Below are 21405 nucleotides of genomic sequence, written 5' to 3'. Positions count from 1 at the left end.
TTTAAGAATATTCATTTCATAGTTCCTATAAGTGTAACATTTTCAACATGCTGTATAGCTTGCAGTTAGTTTCACTGAAAGTGTTTTTCGCTTCACAATCAGGAGCTCAATTTGCTTTAAGGCTAAAAAGAAAAAAGAAATCCAGGTTCCATAGAAAAAGCTACAAATATATTTCACTGGACATGAAGTATGCTGGTCCACAGATGTGCTAAAAGGTGTAATTATACTGCTCCCTCTGCTGATTTTAACCAAAAGCTCTCAGTGTGAGCAACAACAATAACCTTGTAGAAAAACTGGGATTAAAAAATACTACCACTGCACTCATAAGCCCAATACCTACTGCACATGTCATGATGTAAAATATTTCTCCTGCTTTGGGAATTCAATTATGAGTCTGAAAGGCTGAATTATTACAGAACATAATGGAGATATTCTTGATCCTGGCTTAGACACAGGGCCGACAGTGATGCCTTTAAAGATACTGACTGAAGAAAACACATTCTTGCTTGAAAGAAACTCCCCTCTTGTATACAGTGTTGATTTCATTTTAGTGTTTAGAGGCTGCAATATTCAGGAAAAGAAAATCACTCATAGCTTGTGAAGCTGTTTTATAGAAGCATTTATTTAAATTCTCTTTATATCAAAACATCATTCAGAACCTTTATCTGGCTCGTAAAAGCCTGTTGAAAGTCAGTCCGATCTCTTCTACTTAAAAATAATAATCAGCTTGGGGAACGGCTGTTAGGGGCTAAGTGATAATGAAACTCTTCAGACTACTGGAAGTCTTTGCCAGGAGCTCCATTAGTGGTTGTGTGATATCAGATATCTCTCTCTGAAGGAGCTGCAACTCAGAGTGAATCATGGTTGCCTGACATTTCTACATATACTGAGTCTCTGTATGAAGGTAAATCATTGGCATATAACAAAGAAGTTCATTCACATCACTCTTTTCATTTTCCCTCTAAGAAAGATTTTAGCCAAGTATAAAAAGTGTCATAAGTTGACTTGAGGCCGACCAAACCTGAAACCCTCAGCTGACATGGAGCTGTTACCTTGTCCCACCCCACCACTCTGTGTTTGTGACCAGTTTATATCCTTAAGACCTATTAGCTCACTGGTTATGGTCATTGAAACGGGTCTGCCCGGCAGCTCGGGCAGCATCTGAATTAAGTGTTCGGCCAGCTGGACACCTGGCAGAGGGACAAAACAGGGGATGGGCTGAAGAGAGTTAGCCGGAGCATTGAGGCAGGCAGGCTGGATCTGGCAGAAGGTTGATGGGGGGGGGGGGGGGGGTCAACTCAGAAACTAATAGATAAATGGTGGAAATAGGACAGTAGGCTGCTAATACTGCAACAACAAACAGCTATTTTCCATGATGGCCATGTTGCCCATTTAATATAACTAAAAATAATATGGTGAAATCTCCTATCATCAAGGTCAAGGTTTCTTTATTCGTCTAGAAATTAGAAATTTGTCTCGGATGCTGGGAAATTGCTGCGTGGACAATACATCGAAAACAACACACGTACACATGCCACTCCAGATGGTTTCATACATATATACATGGCAACAGTTACCAGTACATTGGGGGCCTCCTGGTTTTCCGTTCCTCCTCTATTTTTTGCTCATTAATGAGCTTAACTGAAAAAGGGACTAGTGAGTTTTTGAAGCGGTTGTGTTTGCACAGAGGAACCCTGTACCTTCTCCCTGAGTTCAGCAAAACATATTCAGAGTGCAATACATGGGAAGTGTCCGATAAGATGCCCTTGGCCTGTGTGATTGTGGCCTGCTGAAAAAGATCCTGGGGGGTAAGAGGGGCACACATTCCCATGATCTTGCCAGCTGTCTTAACCAGGCTGAGGATCTGAGCTTTAGATTTTACTGTTAAAACACCAAACCAGCTGGTGATGCCATACCGTAAAATGGACTCTATTGTTGCATGATGTTTTTACATACACCAAACACTGTAAGTCTCCTGAGAAAATGGAGGCGCTGATGGATTTTAGCTAAAATTACAGCTAAAATCATTGTCAATATGCACCCCCAGGTATTTGTATGAGGTGACCTGGTCGATGCTGTGACCATGAATGGCCACAGGGCTCCGGTTTCCGACTGATCTGGGGTCCAGCAACATCTCAACAGTTTTACGAGTGTTTATGTGCAGTTGATGAGCATCACACCAGTCCACAGCAGCTCTGTGGCTACTTGTGTACTCTGTGGATACTTCAAATTATTTGTGAGTAGACTGAGGATGACAGTATCATCTGAGAATTTCACGACATATTTGTTTGGCTGGGTGCTAACACAGTTATTAGTATACAGAGTAAATAAGAAGGGTGAACTGACACACCCCTGTGGGGCCCCCGTGCTGCTTACTGCTGTTTCGGAGAAGACAGAATTAAATCTCACTTGTTGTGGCCTGTAAATATACACTGACAGTTGGATAGAAAAGCCTCTGGTTGTCGCAGAAACACGCTGGGTTTATCACTGGAAAGTGACTGACCTGACAAAGTGAGTGGATTTAACAGTAAGCTGCTACATCGTATGATTCTGTTTTTATAAATGATCATGTAAAGACAACACTCCTTTTGTTGTATATGAAAGTATCAACCTCAAAGGGTTAATATACTTCAGCCACGCTACATGTAACCGGCACGAAAACATTTGGGTTAGAAGCCATCCCAAAACTGTATGCAGAGGTGAAACGAAACACAGCATTGCAAGAGAGAGTGAGAGAGAGTGAGAGAGAGAGAGAGAGAGAGAGAGAGAGTCACCCTGTATGTGACAGCTGGACATCCAGAGCAATAGGTTCATACCTGACTGTTCTCATTACATCGACCATGAATGGACATGTTCACATGTTTTACAGGCAAGGCAAATTCAAACAAGCCACAAGGCAATGAATCTAGCTGAACTGTTTTCCGTGGTGACTTAATAAGTACATTCATGTAACTGCTTTGGGGTACATTTTTTATGAACATTCTCTAAACCTTTTTAATATTTTTTCTCTGAGAATCCTAATCTTACAGAATTGGTATTGTGACTTAAATGAATCGATATCGTATCGAATCGGGAATGGAATCGAATTGGGACCTTGTGAATCGGAATCGAATCGATTCAGACAATCACGTGGTGATACCCAGCCCTACTGTTGTTGAACATGCTACATAGGCTGAAATACACAAACACATGCACAGACAGGATCTTATGGACGTGCACTAATGGAGAGATGTCAGAGAGAGGGGGCTTCCCAAAGCGAGCGCTCCTGAGCTGGTTGGGGTCCGGTGCCTTGCTCTAGGGCAGTGACCTGTTTCACTGACCATAAGCTGTGGGCTAATGGGTCTTAAGAATATAAACTGTAACACACACAAAGTGGTGTGGTGCGATAAGCTGGAACCTCTATAGCTACCAGACAACTTTCCAGACTTGGTCCACACCAGGACTTTAACCACTGACCCTTTCAATCCCAACCCAAGTCCCTACAGACTGAGCTACTACCACTCAAGCTATTTCATCAATTATGCAGTATGAATATTTTAGAAAAGTTATTAACAACAAGGTTGGTTTTATATAATATTTCTCTGCTGTAAAAACACATATGAAGTCTAGCGTGTGTAAAATCAGGTGTTGAATTGTAGTACCGGTAGTCCTCAATATTTAAATCACAAACGCTTACACTGACACATGCTACAATATCAATGCCTCATTTATACTCTGAAAGTGTTTATGAGCCGTCAGAGCTTCGTCAACATGAAGTTTATTGCGCATAAAATGCAGATTCATAATCGTTGGCTCGATTTGTTTTTATATTTTACTGAGGACTAATTTAGAGTAGTATTCAACTTCTCAAAGATTTCTGTTCAATTCAACTCAACTCATCAGTTTACTCAACATCAGAGCTGTGAAGATTAATGTGAATAACACAACAGTTACACAGCGTGATGAAAACGAGATCAATGTTGGTGTGACTATTTAAGAGCCTTCAAAAGTTGTAATGTTAGCACAAGATTTATTTTTAAAAATTAGAAAACTGTTTTAATTTACAGACGCATGTTGCATACAGAAGTATCTATCAAAATGGCTGAGGCCAAAAAATTATTTCTACCTCAAGCTTAATGATAGATAATTATATAGACGACATTTAAAGGCACAGTTAGTGATTTTAAACCACGAATATGTAAACATAGAGGAATAACACTAACTGTAAATGCACTATTGCAGCAGCTCACTGTGCGAGCAAAAATCAGACTTTAAGCTGATGAGTGGAGATCCAACATGAACAGTTGTGTTGCAGCTGAAATTAAAACTTTACAGACTTTATATTAAGCTCAAACACATAATACATGAATTCAAGAGGAGGAATTATAACTCATTGCTTCCTTAAGTGTTGCTCAGATGATTAGAGCTTGCTAAGGTTCTCACAGTTTGGCTTTGCCTGGTGTAAGCTGGAGGTTCTGCAGCTTCATGGCCATGCCCATGTTCCCTGTAATCTTCAGTTTCCCTTTGAAGAACGCCTGAGGAGACAAAAGTGAGGTGGTGATTAAAAAAAGGCAACTTTAACTTCATTGATGCACTTAAAGATTAATCTTTTTAACACTGAAAATGGAAATCAATTAGACACATTATTGATCAGAACCCAGATTGAATGAGTTTAAAATGCTTAAAGGGGCAATCATCTAAACTGACCAATCAGAGCCGGCATCCGTGCGTCATGTCTTTGTGCTCTGAGAGGAAGTCAGTTATAAACCTGAGCAGGCATGGAGAATTAAGGCTGAGTGTAGTGTATTTCCTGGTACTGACATTTATCTCTAGATAATTGCACGCACATCACGTTAACAGCCATCTGCACAAAAAAATATGTTTAAAGGCTGAAACATTTTGTTCTCTGGAATATTTATCAGAATCTTAATTTGCTTCGTTGAGTCATGAATTTAAATCTCTACATAAGCAACCATTATTACTTGTTCTCAGATGAAAGAATGAGCGTTCTCCTCTTTGTTTGTCACTGGTCATAAAGCTGGAAGACACTTTCAGGGGGGTACAGAGGACATGTCACCAGGACAGGAGGAAGTGTCTCTACTGTAAATGTGAGAAGCAGAGAGCAGGAGGTGTGAAGAAGAAGTAGACACAACTGTTAAATTATAAAATGATAGAACCTGTCTTGATAGATGGGTAGATGGGTATCAAATTATAACTTGAAGTTTCATAATGAGGTCTGTTAGATACCACTTGACTCCAGGCTCCTTGGAAAGAGCTCTATAATAGGGGTGATTCCTCACTTTAGTTCATATGTAGTCTTAAGATAGAACACTTAGAGACAAAACAAGGGACATAAAGTATGGCAGACAGTGACAGCCATCATTAAAAACACTTCAAGATGAAACTTCATATTAAATATGTATGTTGATACTGTGCATGTGCAGCGGAGATATCAGGTCCCAATTAGTGGATAATCAGTCTGTCTGCAGGTTCTTTTCCTACTTTTTTGCCTAAGGGGTGCTCAGTATATTGACCGAATGAATTACTTAAAAGAAAAAAAAACATCAATTGAATGAGTGGGGAATCTCAAACTACTAAACTCTCCCGAGGTGGGGTATCTGTACTAATTGTGCTCCCCCACCTTTGTAATCAATATTTGTCCTCGGGCTGATCGGTCACCCGCCAAGAACACCAAAGCTCAGTTTGTGGGTTTGAAATAAAAGGGATCACATGTTTGGGATCAGCTTTTGGTCAAAACTTCAAATGTCTGAACCAGTATGCTGTTGTTGGTTTAAAAAAAAAAAAAAAAAAAAAGTTTTTAGGTTAAATGTGAGTTCCCCGAGGCATGGCATCCAAAAGCCTCGAGACCAAACAAAATCTAATTAAATGAGCACAAAATGCTGGAAACATTCAACCCATGTGGGACACATTGTGTTCTATTACATCAGCTTCAAAATAAAAAGGCTAAAACTGAAAACATCGTACTTGAACAACTTCACTTCAAAGCTTGCCATATAGAAGAAAACATTTACTGTCTGGTCAAATCTCCAAAGTGGAAATGTTAACCAGTTTGTAAAGACAGCTCATTATCTGTCTGTGTCCGTATTTTACTGAATTAAGAATTTTTATCATTTGTTTTCTCATTTACCCTCCTTTACCTAAAGTTACTTTTATGTTGATGGTATTTAGGCTCACTTGACGTCATTATTGTCTTAATGTGGGGAAAGGAAGTGATACTCCTTTCTTTCTCTTCAGCACCTCATGCTTCAAATAGACAAAGATGTCCGATTGCCAGTTGGATTCCTTTGTGCTGTACTTCTATTTTTATATATTATTATATATAAAATATGAATATCATTAATCTGTGATTTTTTTGTCACCACAATATTTTCACCATGCCAGCCCAATATAAAACGTGTGCATCCACAGTAATGAGGATTCATTACTTGAGTTTCCTGTTGCTGTAAGGATTACACTGATGGGCTAAATGGAAATGTGTTCATACAGAAAGCATCCAACTGGATTAAGTTGGTCAACACAGACGCCAATCTGGCAGACAGGCATGTATTTAGGCTTTAAAAAAAACAGACAGCTCTTAGTAAACACAACTACACATGTATACGAACACACAACAGATGGGTTCATGTGCTCAAACAACCCACAACCTAAACATTCAACAAAGACTGTTTTACAACAATCTGTTGAAACAAGTTTATTAAGACACAAAACAGGAAAATCCAGAGTGCTTAACCATGAAGCGTACTTGCTTTAAATAAAACAAATTGGAAATATTTCTTTTTTTTTGTTTTGGCTGTCAGTCAAACTTTGGGGCAGACTTACCGACCAGCTGGACCAGGAAGTTGTTAGCTGTTTCCAACTATAGTGAGGCCTGGTTTGTTTATTTCATTAATTATAATCCCTCTTGGATCAGGATTTTTTTAGGAAAGCGATCTCACAATGTGTTTAAGGCATAATGTAAAGATATAATTTAAACCGGCATTATGAATATTTAGTATTCACTATTCAGGGATGTTCAATTATAAGCAGAATTACAAAAAACTACTGGACTGACTTTAGTAAATGTTAAATGGACTTGAGCTTGTAAAGCGCTTTTCTAGTCTTCTGACTACTCAAAGCACTTTTACACCGCAGATCACACCTACCCATTTACACCCATTCACACACTGATGGCAGTGAAGTAACTAATGCCATTCATATACATTCACAAGCTGCCGACGAAGCACTGAGAGGACACATTGGACATGTGGCTGCTGTCTCTTAATGAGTGGAAGAGTGATGGCAAAGCAAAAGGTGTGACCTGACAGAAAATGAAACACAAATTTAAAGCTACTCAAACACAGCCGTAGAAAAAAAAAAATGACAGCAGAGCAGACATGAACAGAATTCAATATCCTCAGTCAATGTAGCCATAATTCCGATCTATCATCATGCACTCAGCACAAAACATTTCTCCAACACTCTGTCTTAGGTGTTTATTTAACTACTGTTGGTAAGAAGCTGCTTTCTGAACTTCAGTTCTAGTTTTTGTTATACATACAAATGTACAATGTTATGTAAATGTATGCAAATGTATGCTCATAACAAATTCTTCCCTTTTAGAGGGACGTCATAAATGCAGCAGAGATATTGACATTTCAAACAGGAAAAACAGTTTTGAACTGTAACCAGACAAATAAAGGCTGGCACTATGACTTGACAAGTGAAACAAAGCAACACGGTAGGGACATCTTGTTCTGTAAAACAAAATGCCTATTCTTTTGTCCACTTTCTTTGCCTCAGCCATTTTTTACAGGATATAGTTGCAGTCTAAACTAATATTACTCATTATCAGTTATTCCTTCTTATTTTTTTTGTCTTTTAATGACTTTATTTAGACATAGGACATAGGAGTCAGAAATCAGGGCGAGAGAGAGAGTTGGGAATTACATCTGGAAAGGGAGCCACAGGTCAGATTTGGACCCGGGCCATCCGCTTGGAAGACCACAGCCTCTGTATATGGGGCGCGCACTAACCCACCGGCACCTCATTCCTTTTTAAAAGTCATTAAGCACAGAGAAGTTCAGCATGACTTCAGTTAGTCATCAGCATTTGTTTTATGGACATGGTAAGTGCAAACATGTTTACAGTACTTACATCTGTTTGTAAAAGGTCAATTAAATATAATCATTACACACCGTCTGTGGGTTCAACTTTCCGGTCATCAGATCCAGAATATCCACATCACTCATGGATAGGGTGCAGTCAGCCTTTTTACCTGAAAGAAAAAATAAAATTAAAAAAGAGCTCCCCAAAACATGTCTGTGAAGTTTCTTGTTATAAATCCACTCTGATCTTGTATTTGATCATGCCTATAAACCCCTCTATCACAGCCCTGATTGGTTAGGGTGAGAAGGCAGACTGTAAGGAAGGACACCGCCAAAGTATTTAAAATAATCATCTATATCTATAATATAAAATATTGTCTTAAATCACATTCAGAGCCCATGTGTGTCACCATTATGACAATGTTGTAAACAGAAAGCACTCCAGAGTGCACTGGGCTTCTGGTTTCCATTAGTGTAAAAAGTTGTGTGAGTCATACAGAGCAGCTTCTTCCATTGAAGCAAGTCAGAAAACATAAAGATTAATCCTTTCCATACCCTGAAGAAAAATGTCTGTGCGTGTTCTGAGGCTTTATCAGCACACGGCAACAGTCAACCTGTTAAAGCAGAATATAGCTTTTCCATCTCCATTTAAAAAAACATAGTATTACCAGGATCTGTAATGCCTATATTTCTGTTAAAAGTGTGTGCATAGTAGGCATATTTATATAGAATCAGATCCTTTATTTAAAATGGATTGACTCATGAATGAAGTCTGTGAAGTGGAAGCTGAAGAAAAGCTTTCAATTACAAAATTTCAAAATATCCAAGTTGAGTGAGAGAGATGAAGCCTTGACCTCAGTCTAGAATAGAATTCAAGATCCTTCTTCTCACCTACAAAGCTCTAAATGGCCAGGCACCATCTTATCTTAAGGAGCTACTAGTGCCGTACTGTCCCTCGAGAGCGTTGCGGTCCCGGGGTGCAGGCCTGCTGGTGGTACCTACAGTCTCCAAGTGTACTATGGGGGGTAAAGCCTTCAGTTATCGGGCTCCTCTCCTCTGGAACCGCCTTCCAGCTGGGGTCCGGGAGGCAGACACAGTCTGTATTTTTAAGATTAGACTTAAAACTTTCCTTTTTGATAAATCTTATAGTTAGGGCTGGTGCTGGTGTAGACCAGCTCTTAGTTATGCTGCTATAGGCTTAGACTACCGGGGGAACTGGCACCCTGAGCTCCTCTCTCTCTCTCTCTCTCTCTGCATATACAGTACATCATATTACTGCATGTATCTATCTATAAATCTCAGTCACTAACCACCTACTTTCCTGGGAGCTCTTGAGCTCTCCTAGGCTCCTCAAGATCGTCGGTTGACGGCTTGCCAGAACAACCCCCACCCCACCACTACCCCCTCCCCACCGGATCGTGGGTTGGCAGCCTGCCAGAACAACCCCCCACACCCCCTCCCCTCCCCACCGGATTGCTGATGGACGGTCTACCTCCCCCCACCCCCTTGCTCTCTATCCCTCTTCCTGCATCTTATCCCATCTCTCCCCCTATCCCTTTCCAAGCCCGGCGCAGTCTAGGCCAGTGAAGACTGTTTCGTCATGAGCCGGGGATCCGGCCGAAGATTTCTGCCTTTTAATAAGGCAGTTTTTTCTTACCACTGTAACTTTTGCTGCTTTGCTAAAGTGCTCATGATGGATAGGCCGGATCTTTGTAACATAGCAATAAGTAAGGTCTTTTACCTGCTTTTTGTAACATAACAATGAGTAAGGTCTTTTTACCTGCTCTTTTGTAATGTTAACAGACAATGAGTAAGGTATTTTACCTGCTTCTTGTAAAGTGTCTCGAGATAACACTTGTTATGAGTTGACGCTATACAAATAAAAGTTGATTGATTGATTGACCTCATTGCTATACAGCGTTGGGTTTGAACCCACTTTTTCAGTAAGAACATGAAGTACAGTACAGTAATGTTGAAATAAACTGTGACTCGACCTTGCCAACACTGTATTTGAATGCAGCTTTAAGTCGGGCCACATTAAACTGTTCTGCTTTCTCCATTCATTTACACTAGTTTTGCACTTGAAGAGCAGCATACTTTGCACGCGTGTCAACACAAATATGAAAAGCTAGCAAATGAACAAAAGCTGTATCGTTATCGTAAATATTCCCAGAAATGTCTTTAAAAGAAGCCAATAGAATATGGTAAATGATAAGGAAAGAGGCTCAGCCAGAATTCATATCCTGGCTTCTGAGACAAGCTGTAAAGGAAGTGTGTCGGCCAGTGTTGATTGTGAGAAAGAAGAAAACTCACTGTGGGTAGGAAGATGAGAGCAGTGTGGAGCAGAGCAAAGCAGAGACGTTGCTCAGGACAGCAGAACGCATAAAAGATGTTCATGCTCTGCTGAAATTAAACAAGTGCCCATAAATGACTGAATTCCCACAAATAAAGTACTTTGTGCCTTTCTTTTGGAGTGGCGCTGGGTGGAGTTGAGGTGCCACTCCAAATGGGGGGGAAAGGGAAACACTGCGTGAGGGATTTCCATTTGAAACAGGATAGAACCAATCACGAGATAGAAGGCGGGGCATAAAATTGGAATGAATGAACACAGGAAAGCTGGATTTAAACCAGGAAAAAGTATTTCATTTCGTGGGAACTTTAAACTGGTTTTAACTGTTTGTTGTTGTTTTTTGGCCCATTTCTGTTTAAATGTAATCATTCTTTATGGTTCATGACTACAAGCAGCAGTGTCAACCTAGTTTTCAAATAATTTTCATACATTTTTATTAATGACAGATACAGGATGCTTAAAAGTGATGTTATGTGACTGAGGTAACAGCATTCCACTTTTGCAGATTTCAAAAATGTTGAGAAAAGATCGAAAGATTTCAGGATTTTTCATTCTGAGTAAATAAGGACTATGTTCCAGGAAAACATCACAATGGCAGCCAGCCTAATGGAGAGGGAGCTATTAACAAGACAGGCAGTGAGAGCATGTTTGTGTGTTTGGATGTATGTGTATATGTGTGTATGTGTGTGCATGTAACATATGAGTCACTGTGGCTGCTTAAAAAGGCAGAATACACCTTATTTAACATGACTTTTGCCTCTGGCATATCAAAGATGGATACAAATGCTCAGGGCATTATTTGGATGAGGATAGATCTGACTTTTAAAGACCACATGTGTTTGTGTGTGCTGCCCTTTTTCTTGATTTGTGTGTCCTGTTTTGTATCCAGTGTAGCAGCTTTATCCTTCTTTAAATACAAAAATTCAGTTCATAAGGAAAATTCAAGATATTGCTTAAAGACAGTTGTCAAACTCAAATCTATGACAAGTTGTCTGCTTGTCTAGATAAACTGGTCATTAGTAGTTAGCTAGAAGTGGCACAAAAAAATAAACGGTCAGACAACTGAAGCACAATCGAACATCTTATCCCTTCATTGCTCAGACACAACAGAGGGGGCAGCAGAGAGTTGAACAGCACAGTGGACAGTGAAGAAATCCCTGCAACATTTAATCAGTTCTTGTATATAAAGCTCTGTTTTTTTTGCCCAGTTTTATCTGATGACTGTAGGAGTATTATAAAACTTTAAATTCAAAAGCCCATCCAAATTTAAGGCCCAGTCCCTTTTACTAGCCCGGTGCTGCTGAACGTTTTGACCACTAAAGGCAGGTATCAATTAGAGGCCCCTCTACATTTAGTGTCGATTAGGGATGTAACGATTCAATCAACTCACGATACGATCGCTCCCTCTCCCTCTCTCTCTCTGTGTTGGTGGACGGCCTGACTGAACAACACCCCCCCCCCCCCCACACACACACACACACACACACACACACACACACACACACACACACACACACACACACACACACACTTTTCAAACCCGGTGCAGTCTTAGATAGCTGTTTCGTCATGAGCCTGGATTTGCCCAAGAATTCTGCACGTTAAAAGGCAGTTTTTTCTTGCCACTGTAACTTTTTGCTGCTTTGCTAAAGTGCTCATTTTGGATTAAGCTGGATCTTTGTAATAAAGCTACGAGTATGTAAATACAAAACCACACTGCTGCTATCAAAACCAGATAAAATGTGTTTTTGAAAGAGTTGAACATATTTTTGGGCTACAAACCTGGATCACTGGAGACAGAACCTTTGCCATTTTTCACGTCAACAATCCAGGTCGCCTCTTTCCCCTCTGGTCCATCCTTTACTTTGAAGGCAAACACTCCACCAATCTTCTTGACAAGCTGCTCACCTTCCTGCAGGAAGTGGAGAGGGCTGTTTACATATATTCAGAAGGACAAAACTATGACTTGTAGTCTCTTATAGCTCTTTCAGGCTGCAGCTTATTGATCATTAGTGGCTCATGAGTGCAGAGTGGAAGCTCACACAAGTCAAATTCAAATCAATAGAAACGTACATATTAGTCCACATATAATCAACTTGAGGCTTGCCGGCAGGCACATTAACAGACCGTTTGCACATCCCTCTGTCCTGTCATCAACGTCAGTCACCACAGGATATAACTGGTCGATATGTCACAAATCACAGGTTTCCATCCCCTAGCTCGAAATCTGTGATTTGCTGGGCTTTGCTGATTTAACAATGATTCACACTCCTGGCATTTTAAAATAAATGATTAGTTACCGGGTATTTCTATGTGACAAAGGCCATGTTTACTTCTGGAAATAACATGCAGCCTCCTGGGTAATCTACTGATAAGTGGATGGCTCTGAGGGAATTCATTTTACCCGTGACATCGGAATGATTCTCCACAACATCTCCCGTGACCGCTTCCTATCAAATCACATTTACCCGCTGTAAATGCAAAGGCTGTTTCTAGTAAACAAACAATCAACTGATGACACGCAGTGAGCAGACTCTTGTCAGAGAGAGAGAGAAAGAGAGACTAAAACCCTTTTCACACATACAGAAATCTCCTGAAAAACTCTGGAGAGTTGGCTACCCGGAAGTTCTTTAGGCTATGTGTGAACGCAAACATGCATGCATTTTTTGCGTGGACTTTACCCGGAGTTTCTCCAGCCAGACCCCTAATATTTTATCCGCAGAAAATCTGAGTGAGCTGATGTCTGAACGCAGCAGCATATACTCCAGAGATTTCAACTCGACCAATAGAAAGAGAATGACGTTTATACAGTGACCGGCTAAAGTGTCTGCCCGCAACCACTACGATCTCCGTGCATGTAATTAAACGGCTGCATTATGTTTTCTGTTCGTCAGTATGTTGTTCTCCTCTCTTTTGTGGATGTTGTCATTCCATTGGATTACACATAGCATTGATATAAAGGCAAATATTCTCATTATAACGTTGTGTAGTGGACTCTGTTGCTACGGCCGCTACTTCAGTGTTGTTTATTTACGTCACGTCTTACCTCGGGAAATCCCCCGAGCCCCCTCCCCTCTGACAGGGAAAGTCCCCCGCTGTGAGGAGCATATGTGAACGGCTAGTTCGGGAGAATCTCCGGAGAAGTCCTCCTGTAAATATCTAGATATTATCCGGAGTGCATAAGTGAAAAAGGCTTAAGAGCGAGCATGGGAAGTAGTAAGGCTGCATGATTTATAGTATTGTTTAACAATCACTATGACGATGTGGGCATGTGGGCATGTGGGCATGTGCAATGTCACATCAAGGATGTACTAAATTAGCAGAAAAGAGTCACGCTTCTGTACATATATATATATACATATATATACATATATATATATATGTAATGTCAAGAACTGATAGAAGATAACATTCTGTGACGGGAGAAAATTTCGACTGTGTTCTCCAACATTAGTTTGGTGCTGGTTAACGCTGTGGTCACTTATGTAGGGTGTCAATGGCGCAGCAAGCCGGGGAATGCTTAGTTGTTACCGCAGAGGTACAGCTTAGATGGGGTTGATATCCGGGCCTATATAATTTTACTCAACAATGCTACCACTGAGCAAGATGTCAACGGGCTGTAAAGTGTCTTGGGTTCATTCAAAAATCTAAATGTACTTCAACTAAACTGACCGAAATCGTTTTTTGTATCAGGTTGTAATAATGTTAATTTCTGTTGTCAAAACGGACATTTTAATTTTTTTTAAATGCCGCTGGAGGTTTGTCGTTTGGTTCAATCACTGTAGCTTATACAATCCAAAACAGTGAGTCCTTGATAAATATCACTGCTTATAAAAAAGTAGGACAAAAAATGTGTATCATACATGGCTCTGAACTGACCGCTGCTGCTTTTCTGTTTCAATTGATGATGCAGTTTAGTAGATACAAAACTGAATGAATCTGCTCACAATCTGTAGCTAAAAGCATCTAAAGACCATAAATTGCCCTCTGCTCTGAAAGTGAAATAAGATAGAATCATACCATATATTGGTCCATCAAAGAAAAGTGAAGGCAATTGTGAGTCTGATAGCTCAGCTGTGTGAGGCGCATTGTTACATTTACATTACATTAGACCATCAGTGGAACAAAAGGAAGAAATGAGGAACAAAGAAGATCTTTACGGATGCATAAAGTTGGTTGTGAATATACTTTTCCCACCAGATCAAACCAAGAGAGACTTCATTAAGATGTTGCTTTAGATGGTTACAGTGTGTTTTGATACCTCCTGTAGATGTTTCTCCATCTCTTTGAATACTGGATAAGCTTTAAAGCCCTCCAGACCGCTGCCCGAGCTGGTGGGAACTGCAGCAACATGGGACCTGTGAGAAGTGGAAAAATAACACTGGGTACAAAGAACACACTGCGGGGGGGGGAATATGAGGTTTCAAATTGATTAAGTGGCTTGTGAGGCTTTTTAATCAATGTTAGGTGGCCGAAATGGGACTGTAAGAAATTCATCAAGAAAGCATTGTATGTACGACATCAAGAACTGTAATACCATGTCTTTCTTGTGTTTTTGTGTCAGTTTGTGCCTTGTTATGTATGTGTGTTTCTCAGCTCTCCTCAGGGCATGAAAAGAGGTCAACCATTTTGCCACTGTAGACTGATATTGGCATTTCAATAAATGGGGAGGGGGTCATTACACAGCTGTGTAAAAACCTTCTTACTGATTTGCAAATAACCCATAGAAATGGTCTGTTATCTGTTTTTCCAAAATCTTTTTATTAGTTTGCACAGATGATAAGAAAACATACAGTTGGCATAAGAGTTGACATTGTACTCTGGTCTGCTCCGGGGAAAATTGATTTCTACAGACGTTGGGGCATGATCGGAGCTGACTATACTGTGGTAGTCGCAAGAGAGAGTATTATTGAGCAGCCTGTTATCCAGTAAGAAGAAATCTATTCGCGAATACGTGTGATATGAACATGTGAAAATAATGAGAAGACTTTACTAGAAGGGAATTTAGTTCTCCACGGGTATCAAGCCCAGTTGGTCGGCATGAAATTTTAAGACACTGGCCGATTTGGATGTGGAAGATCGATTAGTTGATGACCTATCCAGCTCCATGTTCTGAACTTGATTAAAGTCGCCTCCAATAATAATATAGTGATCACTAAGATTAGGTATAGAGGAAAAGAATTTGGATAAGAATTTATCGTCATCCCACGTTGGAGCATGAATTGAGGCCAGAACCACAGGAGTGTTCTGTAGAGTGCCTGACACTATAACGTATCTGCCATTTGGATCAGATATAATGGTATTTGGTTCAAAAGCAATATCCTTATGTATGATGATAGCCGCCCCTCTCGCCCTCTCGGAAAACATGGAATGAAACATCCATGGCCTTTTGATGCAAGAAATATCTGAGGTGCTGAGATGCGTCTCTTGTAAAAAGCAGAGGTCCCCTGAGATGTTGTGAGTGTGAAATTACCTTGTTGGCTCTAGTGGCAATCTTGTGCGAAACCAAGAATCTATGGCTGTGTCTGATTAAAATGGCTTAAAATAAGCTGCAAAGTCAGTAAAGTAGCTGTCATGCTCTCTGTGTTTTTCTCTGATGTGTGGACGCGGACTCAACTGCGCATCTCTTTTTCTCTCTCTCTCTCTCTCTCTCTCTCTCTCTCGTCCGCCTGTTTGTAAACTGAGCACGCTTCATAATAACATCAAACGTGCCGGCCAGCGTGGGAATGGCACAGCGGGGGGCAATCGTGCTTGAGTAAAGCACGGTACAGATGGCCAGTGAGACCGCGCCCTTATACCCTGGCAGAATGTTGTGATTTTTTTGGCCATTTTTCAGAGAATATGAATGATAATACAAAAACTTTTCTTTCACTAATGGTTAGTGGTTGGGTGAAGCCATTTATTATCAAACAATTGTGTTTGCTCTTTTTAAATCATAATGACAACAGAAACTACACAAATGACACTCGTCAAAAGTTTACATACCCTAATTCTTAATACTGTGTATTGCCCCCTTTGACATCAATGACAGCTTGAAGTCTTTTGTGGTAGTTGTGGATGAGGCACTTAATTTTCTCAGATGGTAAAGCTGCCCATTCTTCTTGGCAAAAAGCCTCCAGTTCCTGTAAATTCTTGGGCTGTCTTGCATGAACTGCACGTTTGAGATCTCCCCAAAGTGGCTCAATGATATTGAGGTCAGGAGACTGAGACTCCAGAACCTTCACTTTTTTTCTGCTGTAGCCAATGACATGTCGACTTGGCCTTGTGTTTTGGATCATCGTCATGTTGGAACGTCCAAGTACGTCCCATGCTCAGCTTCCGGGCTGATGAGTGCACATTTTCCTCCAGTATTTTCTGATAACATGCTGCATTCATCTTGCCATCAATTTTAACCAAGTTCCCTGTGCCTTTGTAGCTCACACATCCTCAAAACATCAGCGATCCACCTCCGTGTTTCACAGTAGGAATGGTGTACTTTTCCTCTCCAAATGGAGCGTTTATGGTTGTGGCCAAAAAGTTCCATTTTGGTCTCATCACTCCAAATAACTTTCTACCAGACGTTTTGAGGCTAGTCTCTGTGCTGTTTGGCGTATTGTAAGCGGGCTGCTTCGTGGCATTGGCGTAGTAATGGCTTAGTAAGTGCCTCCTCATTGTGCATCTTGAAACAGCCACACCACTTTTTTTCAGAGAGTCCTGTATGTCAGCTGAAGTTATTTGTGGGGTTTTCTTTGCATCCCGAACAATTTTTCTGGCAGTTGTGGCTGAAATTTTTGTTGGTCTACCTGACCGTGGCTTGGTTTCAACAGAATCCCTAATTTTCCACTTCCTAATTAATGTTTGAACACTGCTAATTAGCATTCGCAAATCCTTGGATATCTTTTTATATCCTTTTCCTCTTTTATAAAGTTCAACTACCTTGTCCCACAGATCCTTTGATAAATATTTTGCTTTCTCCATGGCTCGGAATCAGGAGCCCAGAAACTCACTGACTTTTTATACACACACACACTGATTACAAGCAAACAGATCACAGGCGAGGCATGTTCCTTTCAGTAGCCATTTAGACACAACAACAAAATTGTTTGATAATAAATGGCTTCACCTAACCACTAACCATGAGTGAAAAAACGGTTTTTGTACTATCATTCATATTCTCTGAAATCTCCAATTCTGCCGGGGTATGTAAACTTAGGAGCACAACTGTAACAACAGTGAGTGCACAATTTAAACATTCCACTCCATAAGTTAGTTGTAGTGGTATCAGACATTATCTCCTTAAACCATGGAGTGCATAAAATCAAACAAAAGTGCATTTAAAGAACAGCAGCAGCCAAAAAAAGGATAAAAAGGACAGCAATGGCAGTGTTACTCTTAGCAGTTCACAGCACAAGGATGGATTAACAATAACATTCAAGGACCTAGGCAGCAGATAAACATTCTTTTAGTCCAGGCGTAGAGGAACAAAATTAAATCACGAAAGTTGCCATAAAAGGCATGTGTACAACAACACAAGACTAGCTGGCCTCCAGTCTGGATCCCAGAGCAGTTAATACCAGAAAAGTGACAGTAAAAGTATTCAAGGCCTCAGTGAACAGCATCTGAACATATAATTTGGACATATAAACCATCTGTGGTAAAAGTAGCTGCCATATAAACGTATCAATATAGGAAAACCACTATGAACATGGCCCTGAATTACGAGTTTATACAAACAATGGGTCCTGTACTCCTATAACGATAGCTGTCATTTATGAAGAGCATCGTCTGGTCAGATTGAGCCTAAAAGGCACTGATATAACCTCTTATCTGATCAGAAAACATTGTTGGTGTGACATTGACACAGAGCCAGTAAAGCACCGATATCAACATTAGCCCTTAGCTCCATAGACTGGTCAATCGGCTAATTCAGCACAGACAGCTTAGCCTAAACTGTATTGATGAGCTAAGGCTAACACACACTACGATATAGTTAGCCGGTCAGTGTTACCGCATATGTAGCAGTCCGAGCTAAAAGTGTTTTGCCGTGAGATACTTCTTGGCTTCATCAACAGAAGAAAATCGCAGTTTGACCCCATTTTTTGTCGTAATTACCAGCCTGGCAGGCCTGAGTCCTAGTTTGTACAGCTGTGCCATCATCTCCCGGTATGCAGCCCGCTGCTCCACAACATCGGGGGTGTAATCCTCGTAGAAGACGATGGGTTTACCCTGGTATTGGAGCTCAGCTCTCCTCTTCACGCATGATTCTTTCCTTAATCTGGAAGTTGTGGAATCGGATGATGACAGGTCTAAGTCTCTCGCCTTGCTTTGGTTTCGCGGCCAGCGACCTGTGTGCGCGGTCCAGTTCAGGGGGGTTTGGCAGGGTTTGTTCGCCCAGAAGCTGGGGCAGTAGGTCAGCAAAGAAGGTGGTCGGCTGCAGGCCTTCAATGGACTCTGGGAGTCCTATAATGCGGATGTTGTTGCGGCGGCTAAGAGCCTCAAGATCTGCAGCCTTAGCCCTAAGCTTAGCATTGCTAGTGGCTAGCTCCGTGCATGTAGCCTCCGAAGTCAACAGACGTTCGCTGACCAAGTCCACGATGGACTCCAAAGAAGTGATTCTCTGCCTGTGGTCAGACACTGTCATTTGCACCAGATCAATTTTGGACTCGAGGGCAGAGATGGTGGTCTTGAATTCTGCCGAAAGAGCATCCTTGTGACTCTCTAGCAAGCTGGTTAGTGCAGCCATGCTAACGTCGCTAGCTGCGGTCTCCTCCTTAGGCGGGGGATCTTTCTTAGTCTATTTGGTGGCTTTAAACGACATTTCTTCGTTGGTCCTGGGTTACTTAGTTGTATCGGGGTAAACTTGCGCAAAAATCTAAACGGAGTTTGGGGTTGAAATGATTAAAGTTTTTAAAAGTTGCGGGAAGGTAAACACGTCTACTCCCTGTCCGCCATTACCGGAAGTCCGGAATGTCTTTTTTTTAATCAGAGAATCTGGAGGAATAAAGTCAGGTGTACACTGTACAATTTCAGACCTGTTACAGCCCCAGCCACACTCTCTCTCTATATATGTGACTGACCCCTGATTTGAAGTGTGTGTGTTAAGTCAATCCTCCTGGCCTGATTTTTTTTCACCTGTGCTGCCTGCTGGAAAAGCTTGATAGGAACACAGCTGCAGGAGGCAACCAACCAATCAGAGGACAGCCCTGCGGCAACACACCTTTAAGAATCTTGGTCAGCCAGCAGTCCGTTTGTTTTAAGCTCGCCACTGTGACTCTCGTTGTCTTCGTCTATGTTTGTTAAATGTTCTTTAAAGAACTTGCTGGCTTGTGTCTTCTGAGTTCTGAGGCTCTCGTTTTGTGTTCGATTGGGCAGGTATTAGTATTTTTGTAGACACACACACACACACACTGACATTAGGTTTTGTATTTGTTTAGAAACACTACGTTTAGGGGTGCTGTTGATTTGTTGTTCGGTTTGATTAGTTAGTGTAGTTAGGTTTTATTTTCATTTATTTCACTATTTACACTTAGTATATAAAACACTTATTTAGAGTCCTTCTGTTTTACTATGTTTTTGATTTGAGCAGCACTCGTTGGCCTTTCAGTTTGCCTCACCTTTTATTGTGTATCACAATTTGCTTCTTTTGCAATAAATAACTTTAATTTACCAAAAACAACTGGTTTTATGTTGCTTCCCTTTCCCCACTCGAGCCGGGTCATAACAGACCCATCGAGACAAAATTATTTAATCATACCTGATTACGTCCCAATCAGCAGCTCCCATCAGGTCGGGTGGTTTTTCTCACATGTTTCGAATTTTGGTCGTACAACAGTTCAGACTCGCACAGTGAGAGCTGAGCAATGAGCAGTTTCCCAAACTTCGGGATTTATATTCCTGATTGTCCCTGACAGACAACATCCGAATTCACCGTGGCAACAGCAATCTGTCTTCCCCGTCCGATCATGAAAGAATTGTTGGCAAGAAATATCTGCCGACCTCCAGCTGACAGAGAATATTTGTTATGATTAAGCTGCTGGTAAGCTTGTGTTTATTGGTGATGCAGAGTGTGTCTGTGTGTGTCTGTGTGTGTGTGTGTGTGTGTGTGTGTGTGTGTGTGTGTGTGTGTGTGTGTGTGTGTGTGTGTGTGTGTGAGAGAGAGAGAGAGTTTTTGCCAGTGAGTACTTGCTGAATTCAATTTCTGAGAAATTGTTTATTATCTGGTACAGACTGCCTGTTGAATTGTTCTACATTCTTTATTACTTGTAAATTGCAGCTGGAAGGAGTCCAAGAAAAATGTTCAATAAAAGTATGTCTTATCGTATCTTATTTGAGACATGCATATGGGACAACTGAAATACACATAGATTCATTGACAGTTGTGAAAGATTAAAACATTTGCAGAGAAAACCTTCAAAACTAAAGATGGCACATGAAGTAAACTTAAAGGGCCCATATTATGCTTTTTCTGGTTTTATATGCTCTTTAGTGTGTTTTCCATGTGTCCTGTGCACGTTCGTGTGTGTGTGTGTGTGTGTGAGAGAGAGAGAGAGTTTTTGCCAGTGAGTACTTGCTGAATTCAATTTCTGAGAAATTGTTTATTATCTGGTACAGACTGCCTGTTGAATTGTTCTACATTCTTTATTACTTGTAAATTGCAGCTGGAAGGAGTCCAAGAAAAATGTTCAATAAAAGTATGTCTTATCGTATCTTATTTGAGACATGCATATGGGACAACTGAAATACACATAGATTCATTGACAGTTGTGAAAGATTAAAACATTTGCAGAGAAAACCTTCAAAACTAAAGATGGCACATGAAGTAAACTTAAAGGGCCCATATTATGCTTTTTCTGGTTTTATATGCTCTTTAGTGTGTTTTCCATGTGTCCTGTGCACGTTTAGGCACATCTATTTGCAAAAATTCAAAGTCCCTCGAAAAGAATTTGTCAGTGTGACGTAGTGCTAAGGTGCTAATGTTTTTGCTCCCCTCGT

At 40.8% G+C, this 21405-nt stretch overlaps 1 protein-coding gene across 1 annotated transcript in view; it reads right to left on the bottom strand.

The window, feature by feature from the left end:
- Nucleotides 1-3989: 3989 nt before the first annotated feature.
- Nucleotides 3990-21405, bottom strand: part of scp2a (sterol carrier protein 2a) — a 36074-nt gene continuing 18658 nt past the window's right edge. The window contains exons 13-16 of the mRNA XM_061044237.1: nucleotides 14696-14792; nucleotides 12217-12346; nucleotides 8175-8254; nucleotides 3990-4514 (exon numbers count right to left, since the gene is read on the bottom strand). Of these exons, the coding sequence (XP_060900220.1) occupies nucleotides 4419-4514; nucleotides 8175-8254; nucleotides 12217-12346; nucleotides 14696-14792 (403 nt within the window). The 3' untranslated portion in view covers nucleotides 3990-4418. The remainder of the gene's footprint in view (nucleotides 4515-8174; nucleotides 8255-12216; nucleotides 12347-14695; nucleotides 14793-21405) is intronic.

This window comes from Labrus mixtus, chromosome 8, assembly GCF_963584025.1.
Source record: "Labrus mixtus chromosome 8, fLabMix1.1, whole genome shotgun sequence".
NCBI lineage: Eukaryota > Metazoa > Chordata > Actinopteri > Labriformes > Labridae > Labrus > Labrus mixtus.
This window is presented reverse-complemented; position numbering and strand designations above follow the sequence as displayed.